The 26,233-nt window shown below is 38.4% G+C and overlaps 1 protein-coding gene and 1 long non-coding RNA gene across 2 annotated transcripts; both read left to right on the top strand.

Moving 5' to 3' along the window:
• Positions 1-44: 44 nt before the first annotated feature.
• COCH (cochlin) lies at positions 45-25,797 on the top strand. The gene is given in 12 exon segments (XM_069784059.1): positions 45-161; positions 163-283; positions 360-404; positions 6,114-6,270; positions 15,707-15,840; positions 17,030-17,092; positions 17,933-17,977; positions 18,066-18,213; positions 19,962-20,065; positions 20,901-21,127; positions 22,616-23,132; positions 23,878-25,797. Coding segments are annotated over 12 exon segments (1,839 nt in total). The 5' UTR covers positions 45-59; the 3' UTR covers positions 24,054-25,797.
• LOC138685482 (uncharacterized) lies at positions 612-6,071 on the top strand. The gene is made up of 3 exons (XR_011324751.1): positions 612-1,236; positions 1,460-1,561; positions 2,666-6,071. It is a non-coding gene; the product is annotated as an uncharacterized lncRNA (long non-coding RNA).
• Positions 25,798-26,233: the final 436 nt, after the last annotated feature.

Genomic DNA, 26,233 nt, shown 5'->3' with positions numbered 1-26,233 from the left:
CACCTGCCGGGCCTCGCCCAGCCGTGGGGCCGCCCAGCCCCGCGCCCGCCCCAGTGCTCATGCGCCCCGGGAGAGGTTTAAAGCGGGCGCGGCGGCGGCCGCCGGCTGTGCAGCTCCGCGGAGGCGCCGGGGCAGGGCGGACGGCAAGGCACGGCAGCCCGCGGTGGGGCGGGCACGCTGCGTTGTGCTGAGCTGCTCGCCTCGCCTCGCCTCGCCTCTGCTCTCGGCTGCCCCGGGGTGCGGGCGCGCCCGGCCGCCATGTGGCTCGCCCCCCTTCTCCTCGGTGGGTACCGCGGGGAGCGGCTCGGGGCCGGCGCGGACCGTCGCCCCGACCCGACCCGCTCCCTGTCTGTTCGCAGGCGCCTTTCTGCTCTCCAGCCCCGTGCGCGGGAGCGACGGCACGGGTGAGTTGGCCGCTCTCCTCCCTCCACCTGTCCGCGGGGGGTTCCCCCCCGGGACCGTCTCCGCCCGTTCCCTCCCCGCCGGGAGGCGACGGTCTCCGGGGCCGCCCGGTCGCGGGTCCCGGCTCGGCGCTTCCCCGGCGCGCCCGGTCGCGGCCGCCTCTCGCCGGGACGCGCCGGGGAAGCGGGGGGATGCCCGCGGGGCGCGGAGGGCTGCGCGGGGGGCCGGGGTCGCAGCGCTGCCCCGGGGCCGGAGGCCGGCCGGGCCCCGCCGTGTCGGGCTCCTCGGGAGGTGGCCCCGGGGGAGGCTGCGGAGTGGCACGGAGGATGCCTGGGAACGCTCCCAAACGGGGGTGAAACTCCCTCCTGGCGCAGGTTGAAGAGGAGCAGTGGTGACAAGTGTCCCCGTCAAGGGGAGTGCTGATGGCAAGAGTGAGTGGGAGTGTGTTTGTGTGTGTTACAAAGGCACTCGCGCGGTGCTTGGCAATTTGAGGATCTCCGACGTATTTTTGACCATGGAATGGGTTAAAAACTTCTTAAACCTGCCCTGCCGTTGTTTTGACCCGGAAAGCAAAAGAACATGCTTAAGATGCCTGGCAGGGCAGGGGCTGCCTGTTGCACCATGCCCTGTTGGACCGCATCCCTGCTGCTGGAGAGTGGGCTCTCCTGGAGCCAGAGTCAATCCGTCGAAACCAGGAGCCATAGGAAGCAGTTGAAATAAGGCGCCAGAAGGACGCAAGCTGTTTGTCTGCCCCTTCCAGTGGAGCCGCTCATCGAGGGAGGGCAGAAGCCTCCAGAAGGATGTGCTTCCGGACGCAGGCCTGGCCTGCAGAAGGTGAGTGACTTCAGGCTTTTCTGAATGGCCGTTCAGGATTTCACAGCCATGAGGAAGCAGGATTTGCTGCTCATTTTGTGTTCACTTAAGCATTTGGAAAATTCTTTTGTGCTAAATTGATAATAGCTATATGACATGGGAATGCTACGGCTGTAAAAGGAAAAAAATGCACAGCAATAGAAAGCCTACTCCAACCCCAATTCTTTTCCCTTTTACTTTACAGGTGTGTTACAGATGAAGCGCCAACAGTCTGTCAGGACACAAGCGAAAAGTTTTCTGTAATGCTTTCTCCCAGGGCTGGAGAAGAAGCCACTGTAATCTGAAGGTACCTGGAACCAGCTAAAATAACATTAAGGGTGTATTAGCAAAATGGAATATTGGTACCAGGATGTGTTTGTAACATGTGAACGGTTCCTGTAAGATATTGTCTCTTACCATTATTCTGAGCCTAAATTAAGTAGCATTTGGTTATTGAACTAGAAGCTTGCAGGAACTTCTATAAAGTGCATAAATTCTGTTGTTCAAAGTAATGGAAGAAAGTGAGTTTCCTCAAAAATCCACTCTATTTAGGCTCATAACTACTTAGGGAGATCTTAAAGGATCTTATATCTTTCCTTATACTCCCCCTGAAATGCATACAAATATTGCTCAGTTCAGCAGTTCTGGTTACCATACATGAGACTGTATGGGTGGGTGAACATTGGCATGTGATGGTAAGTGACCTTAAGTTGATCAGAAAAGGGCAAGCCTCATATTGAAATGAATGATATAGCCCTGACCAGATTCTTTAAATCCCCTTGCTCTCATCCAGATCAGGATATGTGCTTAAGATTATATGAATTCGTCTGCAATCTGTGAATATGTTTTCCAAAATATAGACAGGTATAGTTATACTAGTATGTCTTTTTTCCTAGTACGGATAAGGTTTGTGGGAGTATTCCTTGCATGACATATAAAAAGCAGGCTTGTTTGAATCCTGAAGATAAAAAAGGACTTCAAATCTTCCTATTTTGCAGAGAAACAACACTGACAGGAATAAGAAGCATAATAGGGATGTACTTCTCTATTTTATGACTTGTAAAGCTATTCTACCCTTAGGAATCCCTAACTTTTTTGTCATAATGTACATAGGGATTTTTTTCTTTACATAAACAAATTCTGCTTTCCCAAAGCAATGCATGGAAACTTCAAGATCAGAAAAGCTCAGATTTTGGTTATGGATTTTATTTTTCTACATTCTTTTACATTAGTGACTTCTGTCAAAAATTGAGAACTTCTACAGGTGGGCATAAAACAGCTACTCAGGGCAAATCAGAGTATATGGGATGAGGCACCAAAAAGATGGACACTGATGGAATGATTGAAAGCATGGTTATCAGATGGATGTTTTAGGAGACAAGTGAGCCTTTGCTTTTTTTTTCTTTTTTAGGTCAACAGTGATGGAAGACATTCATCCCTACCTTTAAATACGGCTTAAATCAGGAAGAAATACAGTTTCTTAGTACTTTGTTTTTCTGGTGTACTCTGAAGTAGTGTGTTTCTGTGAGGCTTAAAGAGTGTGTGTTTTGACAGAATGGGATGATGGTCATTTTATTACAGTTCTGAAGGCCTAATGTTGTATCACAAAACATAGGTCTCTAGTCTTCATCAGAGTCCAGAATGGGTAGGAGTCTAGGGCTGAGTCCTTTCCTGTAAATTACAAGCTTATCTTTCCTTCCAGAAATACATGGATTTAGAGTATTGGATCACATAAATATCCAGAGAAATGCCTCCACTGCTACTGCTCTTGCATTCTTAAATTACAGTGATTAAAACATACGGGTTTTATATCGGTTACCTTATATATGTAGCCCTTTGGTGGTTTCTGCTGTGATGAAGTATCTTGGATAGACTAACAAAAACAACCACCTTCTTCAATTTCAATAGTAATGTCACATATGAAATTTAGGAGAATTAGTGTGTAAGCTGGCAAAGAACTATTCTATATTATCTAGTATTCAGACCTGATTAATACATTATCCTGTTTGCAACAGATTGCTTGTAGTTTTATGGGTTGGATAGCTAATGATACATTATCTAAGAGGGAAGAACAAAATCCTCTGCAGAGTTGCTATCATATGTCAGTTTTGGTACCCAGTACTTCTCGTTTTGATACATCTAACATTCCTAATGTTAGTCTCAGTTATAGAATTATAGTTTATAGAAAACTGTATCTATCTACATAGAAAACCAAAATGAAATTGTTGCTTTCTAATTAACAGCATCATGCACTTCAAAGTGTGCTGATCCAGCTGAGGTATGAACAGCTACAGCCCCTAGCTACAGTATGTCATCTCTTCAGTTCACACAGCAGCAACTTGCTCCCTTCCCTTGGAAGCCATCCTCTCATTGTGTAGACAAGGGTCATGACAGTCTTTAAACTGCCAGTACATAAAAATCCCATGGATGGATTACAATGGACTTCTGTGTTTTCACAACCAGGGAAAACACAACAAGATTTTTTTCCCCATCTTCTGTGCTATGTAAAATGTTAGTCTGACATATGACCGTAATTAGTAATCACCTGCTAGTGAGGGAAATACGGATCTCCAAGTGATAAAGGGTTCCTTAACTAGGCATGCCTAACTACTGTCTTTGTAGGCACAGCCTGCCAAGGAATTTAGTCAAGTACAGTACATTAGAAATGACAGGTATTAAAACTTCCCGTGGCGTCTTGCACTTTTAGAGGCTGCAAAAATTTTGCAGGGTGCATGGCACAAGCAGTACTGTGAGAGCAGAGATTACCAGTGATGCTCATTGCAGTGGTTCCTCCAAGGATATCTAGCCTTCCAGCTGCTGTTTTATTCTGATGGTCTTGCTAGTTGTCATTTGGTGGCTATTACTTGGTTCGTGCCCAGTAATTAGCTGATACACTTCTACAACTTTCATGAAAGGATTGGGGGACTCAAACAGCAAAGCAAATTGACTTCTTTTAGCATAATACCAGTAAGACAGCACTGTTAACAATGAAAATATGGAGCTTCTAGGTATAAGCATTATTTTTCAGACTTTTGTTTTAAGGCAAATGTGTAAGACTAAACATGGAGAGGATGTGAGTAGGTAAGACTGTAAGTCCTAAAAGAAACTTCTCTATTTCTTAGGATACTTGAGAATTGGATTAAATCACTTCATAGTGTCTTGCTAGGTGGACAGCTTTTATTATCTTGAGAAGGGAAAAATGAAGAAGTATTTACTGGTTTCTTTTTTCTTACTCTGGACTATATAGACATATTTAGCATATTTAAGTCACATCTTTGTGCTGACAAATAACAGCAAAGATTTTTCAGGAAGATGTGACTAGGTAGTTTAACATAATTTCTGTATAGCATTAATGAGGATTACATATACTTAAAAGTAAAACTACATGCATGGTCTATGAACATATGTGTTAGATTTATGCAGCCAGAATGAACTGACACAATTTTCTGTGCACCTCTGTAACTATTCTGCTTTTCAGTTCTAAAGTCAGTGAGATTAGCAGGAGGTATTACCTTTTCTAACTGCTGATGAGGAACAGTATATGCTCCAAATACTTTCAAATACAAGCAGCTTATGTTGGGGTCAGTAAGCACCCTAGGGTAAGCGTGGAAAGAGTGGGCAGGGAAGCAGGTGGGAGACAGATCACTGATCCCTGAAACATACTCTCCTTGGGATATAATGCTGTGGTGTATGCACTGATACATTGGCCAGCCTCTGTCAGCTCTCATATTAATATTGTGAAAAAGTAATGCTCTGAGTGCATATAGAAAAGATTCTTGCACCTTCTAGTGCTCAGCAAGGGCAAGATGTTTTCTTGGGAAGTTCAGAATAAATATCCAGTCATGGGTTGAATTTATGATGCTGAACTGATATTGATCTAAGCCCAAGCCCTAATTTGCTGTGCTATTGGACCAGCTGAATGTGCTGTCCTGTGTAGTAGAAGGATGGTAGTGAGCATCCAAGATAATGACCTCTAAGTTTTCAAAAGAAACAGCATCAATTTGCCAAGGAAAATTGTATACTGGTGTAAATTTGTGTCTGCACACCTACATTGCACACAACCAAGCACAGTGAAAGCTTAATGATAATAATCTGAGGAGTGACTTTTAAGGGGGAAAAAAAAGCAGAGTTCTATGTGAAAAATGCATGTGCTTCAGCTGAATAAATAAATTCTGTTTCACTGGGTGAATCTGACAGTCCTTTGCACAATGATATTGGTGTAAATTTCATTGCAATGAAATGATGTGAATATTCTAGATGTTACTGTGTTACTGGAGCAAGGAGATGGGTATTCCTTTTTTTATACTAGCCTCAGTAGGATTTATTGCAGAGGCTAAGGGAAATGCTGCTTCATGAATGTCACTGGAGAGAAGATTCAGAGTTTCCCAAGTGATTCATAGATGTCTTTATGGCTGGAGATTACCATGGGGATGTCAGAGTCATTTAATTTCTCCCTTGGAGAGTGTTGTCTATTCCTGTGTTCCACTAGCCCTTGAAGGTCTTCCCCTTGCCCTTCTGTCTCTGCAGTAAACTTACAGATGTGAATTGCTTTTCCTCCTGTAATATTCCTTGGAAATTGTTTTAATGTTGTTTTAGTGTTGTTTGCCTTTTTTTACCCTTTCCACCTTTTTCTCCACTTCTTTCCCATAAATAATTTAAGAATATGTTCTTCCTTGTCATACCTGTATATTTGTAAGCTTCAAAGATGTCTTTACAGACATGCTGGAGCATAAGATGTGACACTGTACCTAATTTCAAATTCAAACATTGCTTTAAGCTTGGAAACTGTATAGAGATTTAAAAAACCCAACAACAAACCCTTAAGATTTTCAGGTCACAGGTTCTTCTTCTTTCTTTAGCTTCCACTGCTATCACGTGCTTTACAAGAGGACTTGACCTTAGAAAGGAGACAGAAGATGTCCTTTGCCCAGCAAACTGTCCTCTATGGCAATTTTATGTCTTTGGAGATGGAGTTTATGCCTCTCTTTCCAGTGTCTGCGGAGCTGCCATACACAGGTCAGTCAGATGATGGCTAATCAATGTATTAAGCAAGTTTTATATAGTCTTGCCACACTTTTAAACATTAACTTTTTGATGCTATCATAATAAAGATCTTTCTGGATTTCAAGAGCCACATTAACTCAGTAGGAATGTCATTAGGAGAAGATAGAACAAGGAAGAAAAGAATGGTTGGGTGGCTTGCAAGTTACCTGAGTTGTGTTTAAGTGTTCCTGAAAATGACTTTAACTTTTTCTGAAAGGGCACAGCAGCAGACAGACTTTCACTATAAGATTACTTAGGTGTCACTGGTAAACATGGAAGGATACAGTTGAAATAGTAACTAACAGGAGAATAGAAGCAGATTCACTTTCTGACTTTAATTTACATGACGTTTTTTCTGAAATTGTTGAAATCAGCTTAAACTCCTATGCAAAGAGACCTACGCAATGATTTGGCTGAATGTGGTCCATAGACTATTGCTTTTAATCAGTGTTATGCTTTTCTGTTACAGCTTTTCTCTTCTGACAGTTGCTTGCTGGGTGTTAGTCTACTTAATGATCTCTTAATTAGACCAGTATCTAGCTGAATTCACTTCTGTATCAAATTGAAAACTAAAGACTAAGAAAAATATCCAGATAACCCATGCTAAATAGATGTCATTAGAGAAGCAATAATAATTCCACAGGGGAAGGAAAACAGGCTGGCAGATACCTCATTGAGGTTATCTGGGGTTTTGGGGGGTTGGTGGGGGTTTTTTTGAGGAAGGACAAAGATTTAGTTACTTATTGGCAAGGTAAATTCTCTCTTGGATCAATTTTTAATAAGGACATGTTGGACAAAACCAGCTGGAGACAGTGAGATATCTATTTCAGATGCCTGTGGAAGGCAGACTGATTCCTGACTGTCAGTCTACCGGGAGTTTCAGACTTTGATTTTAATGCTTTGAGAAAGCTTTTTTTGGTTATTAAAGGACGATTTTTAGCTTTGTCTATTAACTGTCTGCACAACATGATACTTATTCACTTAGACCTTTCACAATATGCTTCCTAGCACAAAGTAGATTTGAAATTTTGTAAGGTGTTATGACTCTTAAGATAGGACTGACATTTCAGCAGCAGAAATTTGGATTTGACATGAAGGAAAGCCTAAAAAATAAGGACAGACTAGATGGCCTGGGATATTATAGGAACTGCAATAGACAGAGCAGTTTCAAAAAACCAATAGACATCCATCTGTCTAGAATAACTAGATAACTATAATTGATCCTATCTTGAAGCAAAAGTATGGACTAGATCATCCTGCCCAAACACTTTGTAATTTCTGAGAATTCTCTAATTAAATGTTATGAATATATTTAAATGTAAATGACTTCATGCATATAATCTAAATTACTTAGGTTTCAGGAGGTATTCTTGACACAAATCATTATGTCAATGTATCATACTATATTACAGAGACCTTTCTAATATCCTATTTCTACGAATGAGATTTCATTAGCATTTGTGGATTATAACATAACTTATCCAGAATCCCTTTGAGCATCGCTGAAGCTCCTAGGTATGTTCATGTTAACATATACATAAACTACAGTTAAACAAAAAAAATCACACCATCTTATTATATTATTATATTCCAGATAAGACTACTGCTGCCTTTGCAGAAAGGCTGAAATTATTCTTAAAAGCTTAAGTGAAGCAAGGTATTTAAAAGAAATGGGGGAATAATTTCAGTCTTTTTTTTATCCCCAAGCAACAGAAAAACTCTTTCAGAATATGTTGATGTGATGCTGAACTCTGCTATCAGAGTATTTTTTTATTTAAAAAAAAAACAAACCCTAGAATTTTATAGAGAAATAAATTACTAGAAGGTAAAGGAGGAAACTAAAGGTTTTTTTGAGTTAACATTTATTCCTTGATACTTCAAATGCCATAAAATACATACTGAACATTTTAAATAATATTTAGGGGGCTATCATTACTATCCAGAAACTTATTTAAAGTGTCAATTAAAATCCTATAACTTTTAACAAGACTTCAAAAATTCAGGCTATTTTTATAGTATTTAAACTCCAAAGTAAACTAAAATGAACAATTTTTTTTTATTTTAATTGGATATAAGGAGGAGTTTTGATTAGAAACTCTGTCTGGAATTTCTCAAATGCTGTAAAGGAGACTAAGAGCTAAGGTACTATGAGGGCAGCTAGAAAGAACTTGGGAGGTATTGTAGGGTCTGTGTGTATTTGTTTTTAAAGCTTAAGAGTTAGTTTCAAAGATAATTACATGTCTCCATGTGTGTTTTATTGCTAGAACAGGCTTCCTTTTGATCATTCTGTAAAAAGAATGAATGCCTCCATTCAGTGTGCTTTAAGTGTCTTCATGAGTGTTTAAAAAAAAGTTGGACTTCGGTTCTTCATTTTTCCAAGTTTAGGTATATACAAAAAGTTTGTGAAAGAATCTCTGGATCAAAGGTCTCTTTTTTTTTTCTGGAAAAAAAGGTTACACAGGAAAGCTGAGATTTCTTCCTGTTGTCTTTTTTTCTAAGACAATGTTTATATTTAGTGATGAAGCCATTTATTTTGACATTGTGTTTCTTCACTGGTTGCCAAAGATGTCTTTACTTAAACAGAAAAAAAGCTGTTGCTATCAAGACCTTTTTTTCCAAAGGGATTGAAGACTTGAGTGTTTTGAAAAGTCACAAAGAAAGTTCCGAACCAGTTCAGCTAGGCGATGGTCTTGAACCTCCCATGCCAGTGGTGACAATGACTGTTAGAGAATTCCCACCAAGAAAGCTGGTGGGCCTCAGTTCTATCACAGCTGGGGAATACCTCTACAAAAGGAGGAGGTACAAGAAATGGAAGATGCAGATTTCTTTTCAAGATTTAAATAGTCTTCCCCTAGGTAATAAAGCATAGGCATTTATACATCACATAACTCTTCACTGAAGTCAGTACCTTATAAACTATGTGTATTATTGTTCACCAGCCCAGAAGCATAGGAGTATAGAAAAATCCATACTTATCACAGTAACTGTCAATATAAATTATACTACTTGTGAAATGTGCACCCCTGTTTCTAAAACCTGCATCTAACAATCTGCCTCCACAGACCTTGCGAGAACAATGAGGGCTCTAATAGCAATGAAGGAATTAAAATATACTCACACTTCTAATCTGTGTCTTTCAGTAAGAATGTAAATTAACAATGTTCAAGTCTTCTGAATATAATAGACTGTAGTAAAGCATTTTGAAAAAGCAGAATATAGGTGAAAAGCTTGTTTAGCAGAACTGCTGTTTTTTTGAAGACTACCTTTACATTGGTGCTATTAGTCCTGTTGGCCTTTCATACTCAGAACAGAATTTGCTGCATGAGAGTTTTGTTGGTTTTGCTGCAACTATTAGCAGCCATAAATACTAGTCCTGGTAAAAAAGGGGTTAATGAATGGAGGAGAGGCTATAGCTGTTTGGTTCTCAGCTAATTTCAGTGCAGGCTGCAAAATCCAACAAAAACATACAAAATACTTGCTCTTTCTCACTCTGTATTGCAATGGCTAAACTCCATATTGGTGTCAAAGTAACTCCGAGAAGATATTCCTAATAGGTAATCACTGTAACTTGCTGTTATCGTGATGTAACTAGATACGCGCTTTGAGAATTTCCTAAATTTCTTTCAAATAAACTAGTTGTGGTTGTTTCAGTTAACTAGGTGTACTCTACATTACATTGCCTGGTGAGTGCAACATAGCTCTATACCTTAAGCACTGTTGAGTACCAGGCCTGTGCCACTACATCGACTGTTGCTGTTACCTTATAGAAAGCACAGTCAGACAATTATCCACCGTTTCAAGAAGCATCAGTCTTGGGAGCAGTGCTTCCTTATTTTTATAAACTGGAAATGATTGTGTGAGCATGAGTCGGTTCCCTGCTCCACATATGCTCCAGTTTGTGTGCTGGTTCCAAAATGAGACATGATTTCTTATTTTTTATATAAACCAAACAATGCTTATTCCTATGAGTAGTTCCATTCCTATGAGGCAATTATTAACACAAGAAAATACTTTATAATGCATGTAAAGAGTTTAGCAGAATTCAGCTATGAATAATTCTGTATACTATAGATGAATAAGCTTTCTGCCTGTTTTAGTTTGTTATATTTGGCTTTTTCTCTCCTTATTTTATGTGTAATTACTCTCAGGAAACAGAATATTTATTTAATATTGTTCTCTTTCTGGGCAGAAGAATAAAAGATTTATTTGTCGAGGGAAGAATGGAGAACCTCCTACCAGGCTGACACTATGTAGGCATGAAGAACTGAGTTAAATCTACCACTGAGTGATTAATTGGATTAATAATCAGAAGGTCAAATGAAGGACTAGGTTCTCAGCTTGTGCAGTTCTGTTCTAGTGCCAATTCCACTAAATGGAGACCTAGCCCAATGTGGTAGTTTAGATGTTAAATAGGCCTGTAAATTTTCTCATAACCTTCCAAAGTAGTCACAGGGTAGAACCATTTCTAATTAAACATTGGGTCCCAGAACTCAAGTGTAACAAAAGTGTATCATTGTATTACCAAGCTGGCCACAAAGTGACCACAAACATGAAGGGCCTCTGAGCTGCCCTGGTGTTTGCTAGAAGAATATTGACAAAAAAGTTGTCTGGCCAGAGGGATTTCTGAGCAGCTGTGGATCCCCTGGGAAACTTTGGTATAGTGCCTGCTTCTGCTGCTGAGCCTTCTTTCCTGCCAAAAGCAATAGGGGTGCAGAGGAGACAGAAAGAGAACAACCCAGGGGCCAGAGGATGCTGGCATGAAACCCTGAGCAGCTCTGTATCAGTGATTGAAGGCAATTAGGCAGCAGTAGGAGACTGCAGTTTGGAGAAGAGGAGGATGCTTCTTGGAGTGATGGAGAAAGGTGGGTGATGCGGAAGGAGTTTGATGCAGCTGCTGATAGTAGGAAGGAATTATGAGAATTCAGGTAATTTGCCTGTCTCGTCTTAAGTCCCTGAGGATGACTGTTTTCATCCAAGGACCCTATAGGAAATGCCAGCTGCTATCACAGCCAGCACTCTGTTAACAATGGGAACTGGAACTTTCAGGTCAAAATTATGCTCTTGGGTAGTATGTCAGGCCTTTATCTTTCCGCTCTCTTCCTTCTGCTGTAAAAGCAGATAGCCTACCTGTAGACATATGATGAGCATGAAAACATACCATGTGAGCTTTTGAGCAAATGTTTTGCTTCTGGACTGCAAGACTAAATCAACTCAATATTTACTTATTTCAACAGCTCGGTTGTAGTGCTGCTGCCCTTGGGCTTGGGACCTTTCCTTAGCATACAAAATTTAGCCTATGTTCAAAACTATTTCTCTTCACTCTTTAACATTGTTATACAACAAGGGGAAAAACAGTCTTCATCTATTTCACTGACAACGTTTTGTTATCTTTAGACAATTTTATCTAGCTGATCCTTACCTTACACTTAGAACTAAGCCCATTTAAGGGAATAGCCACTTGGCTTTATCTCCAACATTTTAAGCAGGTCAATAGCTTATAAGCATGCTGCAAAAAATGCTCTCTCCATTGGCCAAATCTGTCACTGCTCTTACACATTCTAAGAAACAATGAAAAATCTACCCAGAGGAAAAAGATTTTCACCTGCTGAAAGTCTTTTTTTGTCTCCTCCTTCTTTAAACAGGAGATGGTATTTCAGTTTTCTATTGCTGTATCTAACATTACTGACTGTAGTTACATCTATAAGGGTTGTCTCCCATGGCCAAAGAGTCTCGTTGTGTCTAGGCATCAGTTTTGATGTAGAGGCTCCTTTAAAAATGCATTAAAAATTAAGCAAAGGCAAGCCAGACCTGTATCTTTTTCTCTGAGAGTGGAGATAAACGGTTCTTGCACTTTGAGGAGGTGCATGAGGCTCTAAAAAGCTTCAGTCCCATCTGCTCATTTACGTCTATTCAGATTTTTAAAGTATGTTTTAGATGAAATGCCTATATTTCCTAAGACCTTCCCATATGTTTTGCTGCTGTTGGCCAGTATACTTTCTTCCATGAGCTACTGTGCAGTGAGGTATTGGATTGCTTCCTCATGTATCTGCTTTTCTGTTCAATTTGTGTGCATTTTTGAGTGAAGAGTACCGTTTAGGTATAAATTATGATCTGTTATTAACAGTGAAGCTAGGCAAGAGAATGGACTGACAGCTTTTGTATAAAGTTGGATCAAGCAGTGCTGGCAGTAGCATGAAACATAGTGAGTAAGGAAGCGAAAGCTGTTCCTGGAAAATCTGCAGAGTTCCAGTTTAATCAAAACAGCTGTGGCATGCAAGTCAATCACACAGGAGCAAAAAACAGCAGTGAAAATCAAAGCAAGTTGTAATGACAGAAATCATTCTAAGGAAATGCATAGGCACTTTGCTGTTTAAATACTGCTGCAGATCTACACAGGATGAATCTCACTTTTAAAGTCAATCATAAACAATTGCAGGAAGGAATTTGCCACTCTGATTCAGAATATAAAGGCATACTGACAATATGGTTTATTCCACTTTAGCACGTTATGAGGATGCACTCTGAGTAAACTTGCTGGAAGAAACATCCCAAGTAAAACTGATAAGATTGTAAAAGATGGCTTAAACAGTTGTTAACTTGCCTACAGAACCAAATGACAAGAGGAATAACTTTGATAAAGCTATAGTTCATGTTATATTCACATATAATATCAACCTCCTACCTGCATTAAAAATAGCAGAGCTGTTACGGAAATAATGTATCTTCAGAAGGCAGTCTAGAGTTTTATGGCTTGTGATGAAATACAGAATCAAGTGTTTTCAATAAGTAGATAAGGAGCAAATAAATCTACTCTGGTTTCAGTGGAAAGCTTCCAAATTCAATGGAGACTATCTAGACTATTATTTTTTCCCAGAATGATTACGTGGCAATCAAAATGAAAAGACCAATTGACAAAATTGGTCACACTGTGCCTAAAATAAGCTGAAATCATTGCTTCCAGGAAAAATTCTTAGGTTAAGCTTTCAGTATGAATGTCTTCTTGAGTTTAATTCAGCCAGTGCTCAAAGTTGTAAGCCCATGACAAAGGAAGTAGGAAGACATACTAAGCTCTTCTTGGGATCTAACTTGGGCATAGATCAGGTTTGCTGATGTAAGCCCAAGTACCTTCACTAAAATTGCAAGTACAAACTTAAACTAGAAACTGTTCCAATTCAACATATATATTCTATTTCTGACACATATTTCCTGAGACACTAGTGAAGACTTGGATGCCAAAGAGAGCCAGGTACCAGAGAAGAATGTTATGTTCTAATTAGACTGAAATATTCTAAATACATTAATGTGTTACTTTTTCCCAAAGATAACTTTGCCTTACTGAATTTTCCTGTCATTTAAAAATAACCAGTTAGAAGCTCTGGTCTGATTTTACTCTCACTGTTTTTTAAAGAACCGTGAAGTACTGTTTGTATTTGCCAACTTTATAGTATGATTTTTAAACTCATTCAGGGTAACTTTACCAAAGATCCTCTGCCTATATACTGTATACAGTATTCCTAGATGAGAAAATATCTGTATATTTTGAAACTACTATCATAATCTTCCAAGCTACAAGAATTAAATATTTATAACCACAGTTCAATTTAGAAATGCAAAGCACGCCCATGAATGAGGAATGTATTTTAACAGCAGTCCACAAGGAGATTTATGTGGAAGCTGCCTTCGCCACAGATACCCAGAGCTCATATTACCAGAAATATATGCAAGATTTCCTAAACTCTGGCCTTGATTATTCTACTTTCACAATATTTTAAATCAGATTACGTTGGGACCTCTTTTCAAGCAGGAAGCCAAGCAGATAAGAAAAATAAACACAAAGGCACACATTGCTGTGTTTACGTAGTCTTGAAATGGTTGTCTCCCAGAGTACTGTACCTGTCCAAGTACTACAAAGCATCAAGCTTTTACTCCCTCTTAGAGAAGCTTAACATTGCATTTTGGCCTCTAAAAATAACAACCATACTTTCAGTAGCACATAAAAAGAGATCTAACTAGTTCTGATGTCTGTTATTGTCACTTGAGGTATCCAAATACAACCAACCATAACAGCCTCCCTGCCTGCAAAAACAGTGAAGTTCACTCTGGGCTGCTTTTAACCCTGAAGTTTTTTAAATGCATAAATCAATTGTCCTGCTATGTATTCACATGATTCACAGCCCATAAGCATCTCCAAGATTTTCAAACCAGCTATTTCTTCATTTGTCTCAGATGGCAGGACGGATCTGGTAGGCAACCTCAAAACCTGTTTGTTGTATCATGAAATGAAATTCAACAAGGGAAAAATTATAGTTGCCTTCTCTAAGAACTAGACTATGACCTCTAAAAACTTGTCTAGGGTCTGGGTGTTTTAGGTTTGACCACCTTCTCAGTTTTGGAAAAATTTCTCCGTAGATTTTGCTACAAGTTTTCTTGTCGCTTCTGTTTCTAAACTGATGCTTCTAGTAAGGCATTAAAGAGTATAATAGTCTTATAATACTAAATATGACTTTATAAGATATTTCAATCAGTAAGCTTCTTGGTATTTGTTCTGAATTTTTTTTTTTTAATGAATACATTATAACTGTATATTAAGGATGCATTGTGGTATGCTTCAACTAATGAAGATAGCTATGACTTGTTAACTGTTATCTAAGTATTCCAAATTCTGAAGCTGCAATTTGGTATGTTACTCTACGTCTCTGTCAGTGAAAATTACATGGTTGAATGGCATCTGCTGTTGATATAATCTTTCCAAGTCTAGACTGAAAGCAATCCAGAATCTTACATGGATTGAGTTAGTAACTTGCATTTATGTCATTCATTTCAGATTTCACATTTAATGTTTACTACAGGTGAATAAGAAGAATAAAAGGCTTTAGGTTCTGTTCTTATAATTATCAGTAATCTGATGGCTGTTATCAGTAATGTTTACCACTTCTGACTTCAGTCTGTAGTTGCATAACAAGATAGCCTACATATCCATTACTACTATAAACAGCAATTTTTCTTCCCTGTTTTCTTAGCTTTGGTCATTTTGTAGCTAAGTGTACTGAATTTTGTTTCAGTCACAAATATTCATGAGGCATAATGAGCTCAAATAGGTTTTGCTGAAGCTCTTTCCTTTAGGAATTGATATGTCCTTGAAACATTCTCTTCTGTGTCAGTCTGAACACTGCCAGAATTTTAGAAATTCCTGATCTCTTCTTAATAAGTCTGCGTGGTGCTCTGCAGAACAGTTTCTTTTAAAAGTCTTTTCAGCAATTTATAGCTTCTTTTAGCCTGAACACAACTGCCTGCCTGTATGGCCTCTTTTTCAGGAGGCTAGTGTCCAATATACTAATGATGGTATAATTGTATTGCATTTTCTTGTGATTAAAATGTCTGATTTGTAACAGCTCTTTTTGTATCTCAGCGGGGTGATCACCAATGCAGGAGGAGCTGTAAGGGTACAGACTCTCCCAGGACAGGAAAACTACCCCGCTGTAAATGCCAATGGGATCCAGTCTCAGGTGCTTGCCAGATGGGCTTCGTCTTTCTCAGTGACTCGTAAGTGGATCACACTTACTATTTTGCAAACTATATTTGACATATTAACAGAACTCTAGGAAACTTCTTCAGTGCTTCTGTATGCATGAACAAATGCGATTGCTATCTGTAGTAACAAAAGTTCTCACTCTTAACTGATTTTTTAATCTTCAGTTTTCCACAATTTCTACTACTCCAGCTATTCTGTAGCAGAAGCTGATACAAAAAATGGATCACAGTTATTTAGAATATAATGACATGATAGCAGGCAGTTGACAGTGCAGTTCCATGACAGTTTAAACTGATCTAAGTCAGTGCTTTCATATTGCTATTGCAGTCCTGTCCACCTACCGCTTCCAGCCATATAGTTTTATCCTTTCTCTCACCCTGCCTGCCTTTGTGCAGACAGTAGCACTTATTGGGCCCTTCAAAGAGCTTGTGCACCGTTCCCTGCAAACAGAACACTGGCCCTCCAAACATAGGAATAATGTCAACTTAGATGTGATGTGGTCATTAAGTTACAGTGTGATATGGTGTTTTTTTCAGAAGTTTTTGTCTGCATAGTTGAGATGCTGTGCCTGACTGCAAACCAGTTATCACGCCCTGCCACTTGGGTGAGGTTAAACCAGCCTCATAAAAATGTATAAAGAAGCCTACTGGTTATATATGTTGTTGTGCTTTCAAAAATATTAAAGTGTATGTGTTTTCTGGTATATTCTTTCAAAGTTTGGGTAACAAATCTCTCTAATGCATTCTTATTGTTTGCATAGCTAAAATTCAGCCTACTCTAAGATACTAGTAATCCTTGTATAGTGGCCATTGCAAATTAATAGCTAAGAGCTTGGAATTACAGGTGCTTTTGATGAGGTTGTAAGTGAAATCCACTTCCTCAGATCATGTCTTGAATGTATCTGCTAGAAATAATGTCTGCTATAGTTCAAAAACTCTCATCAATTAGATATGCTGTAATTACTCATCAGCTGCTATTGTTTCAAATGCAGAAGTTCAAAGGAGAAGTTTATTACCTGTAAAACAAGGAGTGCAATACTGGATTGCACCAAAGATCTGTCTAGGCCCATGCCCTACTCCAAGAGTGGCTAATGGTAGATGATGAAGAAAGGTTATTGGGAAAACAGCACTCTTCAAACACTTGTAATTTCATCTAAATATACTGAAATAGAGTAAATTTATTCTTCCAATATTTTAACAGATACCAAGAACATAGCACTTGAAGCAGTTGGGCGATCAGTATCAACAGCACGTCCTTCTACAGGTACGAGATCTCTGCAGTAAGGGAAGCATCCTGTGGTAAGATGTGCTACAGGGGATGAATCCCTGACTAAAATGCCATGTTTCATATGATTTGTTTATTTTTAAAGAAGAAAATATAAACAATATCTGTTTTTGCAGTATATCTTTCATCAGCAAAAAGAGGAATCATTTGTAATCAAGGAGATTGATTCTAACTTCAGTAGTGCTCACATGAATTATGAAAAACTTGAACGAATTTTAAAAAGTAATATGAATAACAGAAAGGAAGGAAAGAGTTCATAAGCTCCTGTAATATTCATTCCCATTAAGCAACAGAGAAGACAGACAATGCATTCCTTCTTACAGAACTACTCAACAGCTGAGTGCTGTCAGGACTTACATAACAGAAATTGAGATGTCATGCAAATTTCTTCCCAGAAAATGCTGCATTAAAAGGCTAGATCAGTTTTTATGAAGGTTAGTGGTATATAAATACTGGACTTGGATCTTCTTTGTGAATAGGCAGTTTGCTTCCAAACCATTAAAACTGCACAGTGTACAGCAGGATTGCTAACTGAGAAATGGTAGCACTTGGGTTGGTGAGCTACAGCAACCCACTCAGCTTTTTTCCCTTTCAGTAATGAGCTAGGCAGGTGTAGAAAGGAAGGTTAAACTGTTTCATTTGAAAAAGAATATTGTCTAAGGAGCAAAGCAGTAGTAGCGCAAGTTTAATAATTAAACCGATTGACAGTTCTTACTGCGGATAGATTGCCATGTAATTCTTAGAGTCTGAGCTTTTTCTCATTCACTTTTGACTGTTCATCTTGTTCTTAAATCATCCATGCTGTTTCCTTCACTGAAGGTAAAAGACCTAAGAAGCCACTTGATAAAAAGGCTGGAAACAAAGGTAGGAACCCACAGATTCAACTTTTGCAAAGCAAAATCCTAATGTTTATTTGGTGTTAAGTAAGTCTAATTATTTTGGATGTTCACAGACTGTAAAGCTGATATTGCATTTCTTATTGATGGAAGTTACAACATCGGCCAACGTAGATTTAATTTGCAGAAAAACTTTGTTGGAAAAGTAGCTGTGATGTTGGGAATTGGAACAGAAGGGCCTCACGTTGGAGTTGTACAAGCCAGGTAAGAACAGATCTGTACAAAAGTAACTGAGTGATTAATAAGGTAAATTAATTAAAACATCACTCCCTAGTTTGCAGAACAGTATTCACTCAATAATTGCAGATGAATAGCAAGAGAAAGCAAAATCTTTCCAGCTGCAGTACTGTTTGCTCTGTGCTACGCTGAGATGTCCATGTGAGAAGGCATGAAAAATTTGATCATCATCTGCCTCTGGTACTTGATGTTTGGATTGAGAGAGCAGCTGGACTTCTCACAGCCCCTCTGCCACTGACAGTTTTGTAGCTCATCTTAGCAAAACAGCAGAAAGTACTCTGTAAAGGGGAGATGGCTCTTTAAAAATTGTAGAGAGGGTATTGTCACAATTGGCTGTGTGTAGACGTACAAACCAAAAACCTGCTTTTGCCAACCTGTAGGTTATTACAGCTAATATTTTCAAATTGTAATTGGTCACTGTTTTATTTTAAAACTATTCATACTACTATGTATGTTCACAGGCTGCAAAACAGCCTGAAAGCCACTGCAACATCCAGCATGTTGGTAAAAGGTTTTTTGGAGCCACAGGTCGGTTTGCTAGTGCTCAGCAGTAGCAGTTTTCCAAGGCTTAGCCATTTTGGCTATTGCTTCTGGAATAAAGGAAGCACAAAGCAGCCTTTAACTCTCTTATTCTAAGAAGATGAAACATCTGTTACATTGACACAGAATTTCTCTATTGCATTTTTCATCATTAAGGTCTGTTCCTCTCCCCTGCCTTTGAGACAACTGCAGAGTAGATGTCTGTGTCTGATTTAATGACCTAGGCTTGCTTTTATAGTCACTAGAAAGACCACACTCATGGCACAAACCAGCTGAACTGCTTTGGATGCCTCTTTTAGGATGTGATGAATTGCATCCTGAAAAATCCAGTCTGTCCAATGTAGACATCAAATTATGGGGGAAATGAGCCTCACTCTTGCTGTCCTAAATTTAAATACTGTGAGGAACAATTCCTGGAGAAACTGAGTAATCAGTTCAGTGCCTTGAACATTCAACTCTTCATCAGAAATTAATCTTAGACGCAATAATCTTTATATCTCAAAATGTACCATTTTAACAGTTATTGTGCCATGAGATTCAGCACTGCAGACCAACTCTGCTTGGCACAGGGGTTCATTCTAGTTATTCTGATGGAGCATCAGGCCATTTATTCATAGCAGCAGCTCTTTGACCTGCAGGTGTTTTTCTTTCTACTCTTCACATGACAAATTTGTTTCCTACTGTAAATCAAAAGTGAAATCTGGGAACTTAGTGCAGCTAAAATCTTTCATTTCTTAAATGGAGTCAGTAGCTAATGCACCTTAAAACTTCTCAAATAACTTAAACTGTATTTCACAGGAATTTTTTAAAAACAAGGTGTTTGTCATACAAATAGTGGGAAACCTGCCAATTTTCAATTACACAAATGCATTTAGTTTAACATCTGGCATGCTCAAAATTTTTTCCTGTATATATTTTCAACCTACTGTTTTCAGCTGCTTGATAAATATAAGAGTCAATCTGTTCTTGATTTACCCACCCAGCTAAATAATTCCTCTTGCTAAGGATTGTGAGAATTAAGTGAGGATCATACTTCTATTTTAGGAATTAAAAATCCAAAGAAGAGTGTACATTACCAATAACAAAATTATTCCAAGTGTATTTTAGCTTGCTAATGCCATAGCGGTATGAAAAGTGAACTACATACTTTATTACTCTGTTTTATATTTCCACAGTGAACATCCAAAAATTGAATTCTATCTGAAAAACTTCACTGCTGCAAAAGAAGTTTTGTTTGCCATAAAGGAACTAGGGTTCAGAGGAGGCAATTCTAATACAGGTGAGTTCATACCTCCACGCAAATAGAATTTATATATTTACATTTCCAAATGCTTATTTATTTTAATATATATAAAACTATGTGTATATATATACACACTGAAGTTCTTATAATTCAGTTGGGCAAGAAAGCATTTTAAATGCCATGCTCACCTTAGGTTCAACATTTTTCCACTAGAACATTGCCACACCTTCCATTTAATTTCCAGAAGTTAGGGTTGCTTATTACACATTTAAATAGAGTAGAAGCGCAAATATCACTTCCTGCATTTAAACAGTAATCAACTTTTCACTAGTACCAGAGTGATATCTTGAGACAAATTCATATCTAAAAGTCTTAGTGTTTCATTCTTGATGAGTTGCTAATTAAAGAGTTAGAATAATCTTGGAATTAGTAGTAAGTGGTTGTGAAGAGATGTTTGCCAAATGAGGAAACTGAGCATTCCAAATATGTTACATTTCACAAGCTAAATTTAAGTAGCTCCTCAACTTCCTTCTGATTAATTTGGCAGGCACTAGTATAGCTACTTCCTAGTACAAAACTAGACCTGCGGGTGAAAAAATGTCAGTGGTTTCTTCCTCAGCTTTATCTGTGGGTTTGGTGGTTGGTTTTTTGTGGGGATGGTTTGGTTTTGGTTTTTTTGAGGTTTTTTGTTTGTTTGTTTTTTAACTTAAAGGTTGCTCAAGCTTCATTATCATCAAATTTCCTGGGACACTCTTTTGCTTTTGCAGTGGGTTAGACCTGTAATCATAACCTCAGCACAATTTCATATAGGAAACTGGTGTCAAAATGTAATTGCATTATTTCTTCATATTCTTTTTCTGTTCAAAACTAGGGAAAGCTTTGAAGCACACAGCTCAGAAATTCTTCTCTTTAGAAAATGGAGCACGCAAAGGAATTCCCAAGATCATTGTAGTATTCCTAGATGGGTGGCCCTCAGATGATATAGAAGAAGCCGGCATAGTGGCCAGAGAATTTGGAGTCAATGTATTCATTGTATCTGTAGCGAAACCCACAACAGAGGAGCTGGGAATGGTACAAGACATTGGTTTTGTTGACAAAGTAAGAAAGAATATCATTATACATTTTTCAGTCATGGGTATGATTCTAGAGAATTTACTTCATGCTAAAATATTAATGAACTAATGCTTTTATAAATGTGTGCGTATATATAAATGTAAAATTAAAATACTGTCTCAAAAATGTCAGTTGAAGCTATCCCCGCTTATAAGTGATTTAAAAGAATATCAATAGGAAGCCTAAAGAAATGCTGGGGTTTTCCCTGCTGAAGGGGGCTACACAAAAGTACTGAAATGCTATCACTGTCCTCCCAGTTCAGAGTCTTGGCCAAGCTGTAGCTCCTGAACTTTGTAATTACATGAAGATCCTCAGAGTAGGAGATTCCCCTATTGTAGGTATGGTTAAATGTGTCAAAGGCAATGAAACACAGATATGATATCTCCTATCCTGAAATGGCAGACAGGGAGGCATACCTTTCAGTACATGCTCTGTGGAGGACTATTTACTTACTTTCACTACAAAGAGGGCAGGAAAGATTGAAAAACACATCCTAACAAGTTCATATGCAAGCCATTCATCTTGGATTAAGAGTTTTGGATATTGCTCTGGATCAGTTAGAGTAGGAATTCGAATACAGATCTTCTACTCTCACATGAGCTTTCTAATCTTTACTTACTCTCCAATGGAAAAAAAAACCTCTCATTTTTTCACAGGGAGGTTTTAGATGTTTAATTTCAGCAGAAAATGCACAGCTCAGAGCACGAACAGAATGAAGCACTACAGCTCTGCGGCTTCCAGGCTTGCTGCCCACCCCAGTGTTATTGCAGGCAGGTCCAAATCTTACATACTCATAGGCACAGAAAGATGTGACCTTAGGTGACTAAGGCCTGCCCTCCTCTTCTGCATTTTGATCTTAGACAGAGTTGTTATCACCTTGGAGAGCTGATTTTAAATTTAACCCCTTTCTCAATTACGTTGCACTTTACATGCATCCTATAGAAGCCAGGGGGGAAAGAAATTTTGCTTTGAATGACCTGGAGCTATATTTCTGCCAAACTCTACATCTGTGTTTGAGACATCATAGATTAAAAAAAAAAATAAAGTGCTTACCAAGTTCAAAGGGAAAACACAGAAGCTTAATTTTCAGTGGATAAGCAAAAATACAGAACTTTCATTTCTCTGTATATTCAGTAGCCATGACTTAGTTCACTTTCAAAACATGTAGTTAAAATTTCCAGTTGTTACAATTCTTACAAATAAAGTGAAATTATTTGAAATTTCCAGAGGTTAGGAGGCAGGGATGACTTTATTATTGGTTAAAATAAGCTATAGTGTAGCTTTCACTGACTTCAACTGCAGATGTTTGCCCTCAATTTCTTTACAAACCAGCAAGCAAAAAACGCACCCCAAACCCCCACCATCAGGCTCCATTTCTAACCCACCTTTGAAAGGAAATCATATAGATGTCTGATTATTATCCATACAACCACTGTGTCAGTATTCACTTCCTGACTTTTTGTTTTCAAACAGGCTGTCTGTCGAAACAACGGCTTCTTCTCTTACCAGATGCCCACCTGGTTTGGTACTACCAAATATGTAAAACCTCTTGTCCAAAAATTGTGTTCACACGAGCAGATGTTGTGTAGCAAGACATGCTACAACTCTGTCAACATAGGTTTCTTGATAGATGGTTCCAGCAGCGTTGGAGACAGCAACTTCCGCCTTGTTCTTGAATTCATCAGCAACGTTGCAAAGGCTTTTGAGATCTCTGACATTGGTTCCAAGATTGCAGCTGTGCAGTTCACATACGATCAGCGTACCGAGTTCAGCTTCACAGACTACACCACTAAAGAAAAGGTCCTCTCTGCTATCCGGAACATTCGCTACATGAGCGGTGGCACTGCTACTGGTGATGCCATTTCTTTCACAACCAGAAATGTGTTTGGGCCAATGAAAGATGGACCTAACAAAAATTTCCTCGTTGTTTTGACTGATGGTCAGTCCTACGATGATGTTAGAGGACCTGCTGCTGCTGCACAAAAAGCAGGTAAATGATGTATCTTTAAAAGCAGTGGAAGTTGATTCATCCTATTTATGCTGTATTGTAAATGTTAAGATTTTAAAGTTTGCAAATAAAGCTCCACTGAGTGAATCAAATGTCATACCTGTTTTAAATTCAGCAAAACGTAAGCCCCAAGGAACTCTTTTCCATTAGGATGAAAAGAACCAGTGCTATGGAGCCAGGTATGAGTAGACTCACTCATGACAGCTTAGTGAAAAACATACACCCAGTCTTATTTCCCTAAACAGGACGGAAATTAGTAGATTAAAAATAAAGAGCCAAGTAGAGAAGCTCCAATCAGTGATGCCATCTAATACAGCATGACTCCTGCTGTTCATCATCATCTAGGAAGCAAATAAGCAGTTTTGGCCAGAAAGCTTATTGGGCTGCTGACGCTTGAAAGCACTAAGCATACACAAAGGATCCAGATTTATTTTCAAAATCATTTTACACTTTTTTACTTGTGTTTCAAGACTGACATTGTAACTGCTACATTCATGTGTGTCACTACAAAACCCAACTAAGACGCTAGCTCTTAAGGTAACCCGTATTTCCTTCAGGATTTTTACTGAGACAAATCTTCTAATTCCTGATACTTAGTGGCAAAATCTAATAATCTTGGGCAGACTGCAGCTATTGAAACATGCAGATTTATTCATGGATGTAGAAATGGCTGTTTTTCTTGTATCCATAGGCAAAATGGTCATAACTTTTTTTTTTCTTACTGTAGGAATAACTGTCTTCTCTGTTGGTGTTGCCTGGGCACCTCTGGATGATCTGAAAGACATGGCTTCTGAACCAAGAGAATCCCATACTTTCTTCACTAGAGAGTTCACAGGATTAGAGCAGATGGTTCCTGATGTTATTAGAGGCATCTGTAAAGATTTTTTGGACTCTAAACAGTAAAGCAAAAATCTGCTGTTGGATATTACTACTTTGAAACTAAAAATCATGAAACTGAAACAGTCCCTCTAAAGTACAGATGTTCTATTCTTATATATACTATCATAAGGCAAGGGAAGAAGGGCTACTTTGTGTTTCTGTAGTCAATCAAGGATTCATGTGAGCTTGTTAGAAGTTGTACGTAATACTGGAGTGCAGAATTTGGCCAACAGCTATTGTTTTCAATACATGTATAGTATCCCCAAGTTTAAAGCTATGCATATCATGCACTTAAGGCTATCAGATAGCAGCAGAGGGAACAGTACAGCTCTGACATTTTTGCTGTCACTTGTTAGATGTCTTATGAGTTAAACAACATAATTTTAAATACACGGTACTATCATCTTCTTCTATAAGCCTTCTGGAGCTTATGATTCTGTATCTTTTCAAGGAGTTCTGCTGATAGCATGAAGTACTTTCAGTGCTACAGTTGCACAGCATCCATTATTGCCAGGCAGTTTAAGAAAAGATACAACAGATTGTAGCTAATCAGTCTATTTTTACTAGTTGAGGTTTTGCTATTGTGAATGATACTGCCATCTGGTTGGCAAAGTTTACATCAAAAGACATTTAACTTCTACCCACAGTTTTCTGTGGATCTATGTTGTTCAGTTCTTTTGGCACAGATTTTGAAAGGTATTTATGGCACAGTAGTTCTTTTTGAGGATCCGGATCTTAACATGTTAGCTGATACTACTGCTTCCTACACCACTGAAGTCAACAGTGATATTCCTAATATATCTAATAACGAGATTTTTTCCTGTCTATGCTTTGTACTGTCTTGATTTTACAAAGTTGTTATTGGCTAGACAGCTAGAGTCAGGAATCTTGGGTGAAGAGATTAAATTAGACCACACACTGGGAATTGAAAGGATTCAAATTCAAATCCAAAGGTATCTATCTCAAACCTTGAAACCTAACTAACTGATTTATATCAGATTACATGGTTAGAAAAAGAAAAGAGTAGGCAGAGATGTAAAAGTGGGATTCAGTAGCTCACAGAATAACAACTTTCTAATGCTAGTAAAAACATCTTTAAAGATGTGTGAGGTTATCTGAAGATGAAAGAATAGTTTTCTTGAAAAAAGGCTTTAATTTACTTACATACTTAGTAATGTGTTGATGCATTTATACCTACATGCATGTGGTTAAAATAATGCAATATTCACCGAGTTATTCCAGGTTCCTGGTGTGAATAACATACTTCAAGTATTCTTTAGAAAATAAAGGTTTTTGAAAGTAAAATATACAGTGGAAAACAAAACAGCACTTTCCCTATGAATCTAGGCTTTCCCTTTTTTCCTCTGCCCTCGCTATTGATTGTAAAATTCATAGTAGTTATGGAGCAGCACAGAAGGAATTGTATTCATCAGGCTTCTGTTGTGTATTTTTTAATAACTTATGACTGGCTATATATTACACTAAACATGAATGGCAAAGATGCCTTGTATTTTTCTATTAATTGTTATCCCTAATTTTGTTATGTGTTTATAGATAAGAGTATTCAGCTATTGCTGTATAAATTCATATGCAATATCAACTTTGTGCAAAATTTTAATTCATTTAGTTTATAAACTTTTTATAGAAATATACATTGCAAGAAAACTGGGACTGCTGCTAGCTGTTTTAATATCCTGTAATATAAAACTCTTTTTATGATGAACCTCATGTAGTATAGCTTGAGTAAATTGCATGTGATGCTTCCTAACTGTCTGTATTATCTTAAATCCCAGTTTGCAAAAGAGAAAAATCCTAAACCATCCTCAAATAGCAAGGATACTATTTATACAAATATTTTAATTTGAATGAGTTAGTATCGATGTTTTAGTCACTGTTGATACTCAGTATGATGCTAGTTGAATCTTCTGAATATAAATCCCAGGTAGGTAGTAGAATCACATTTTCCCTCCCACTTTGTTCATGTCATTCATTCATGAAGGAAAAAGCAGTTCTGGATCTCTGGGACACTGAAACCTGCACAGCTAAATGTCCAAATATTTCCATTTCACAGGAACAGTGATGCCACATTACTTAAACCCTTCACACAGCCTGATTACACTGAGGTAGGAACTAGGTAGAGAAAATACTTTTTTAAATATACAAAGGTTTTGTGTCAGCAAGCATTTGTGAGCACAGTTTTGATC

This window comes from Haliaeetus albicilla, chromosome 5, assembly GCF_947461875.1.
Source record: "Haliaeetus albicilla chromosome 5, bHalAlb1.1, whole genome shotgun sequence".
Lineage (NCBI taxonomy): Eukaryota > Metazoa > Chordata > Aves > Accipitriformes > Accipitridae > Haliaeetus > Haliaeetus albicilla.
Note: the sequence above shows the minus strand (reverse complement) of the source record. Positions and strands in the feature narration are given on the sequence as shown.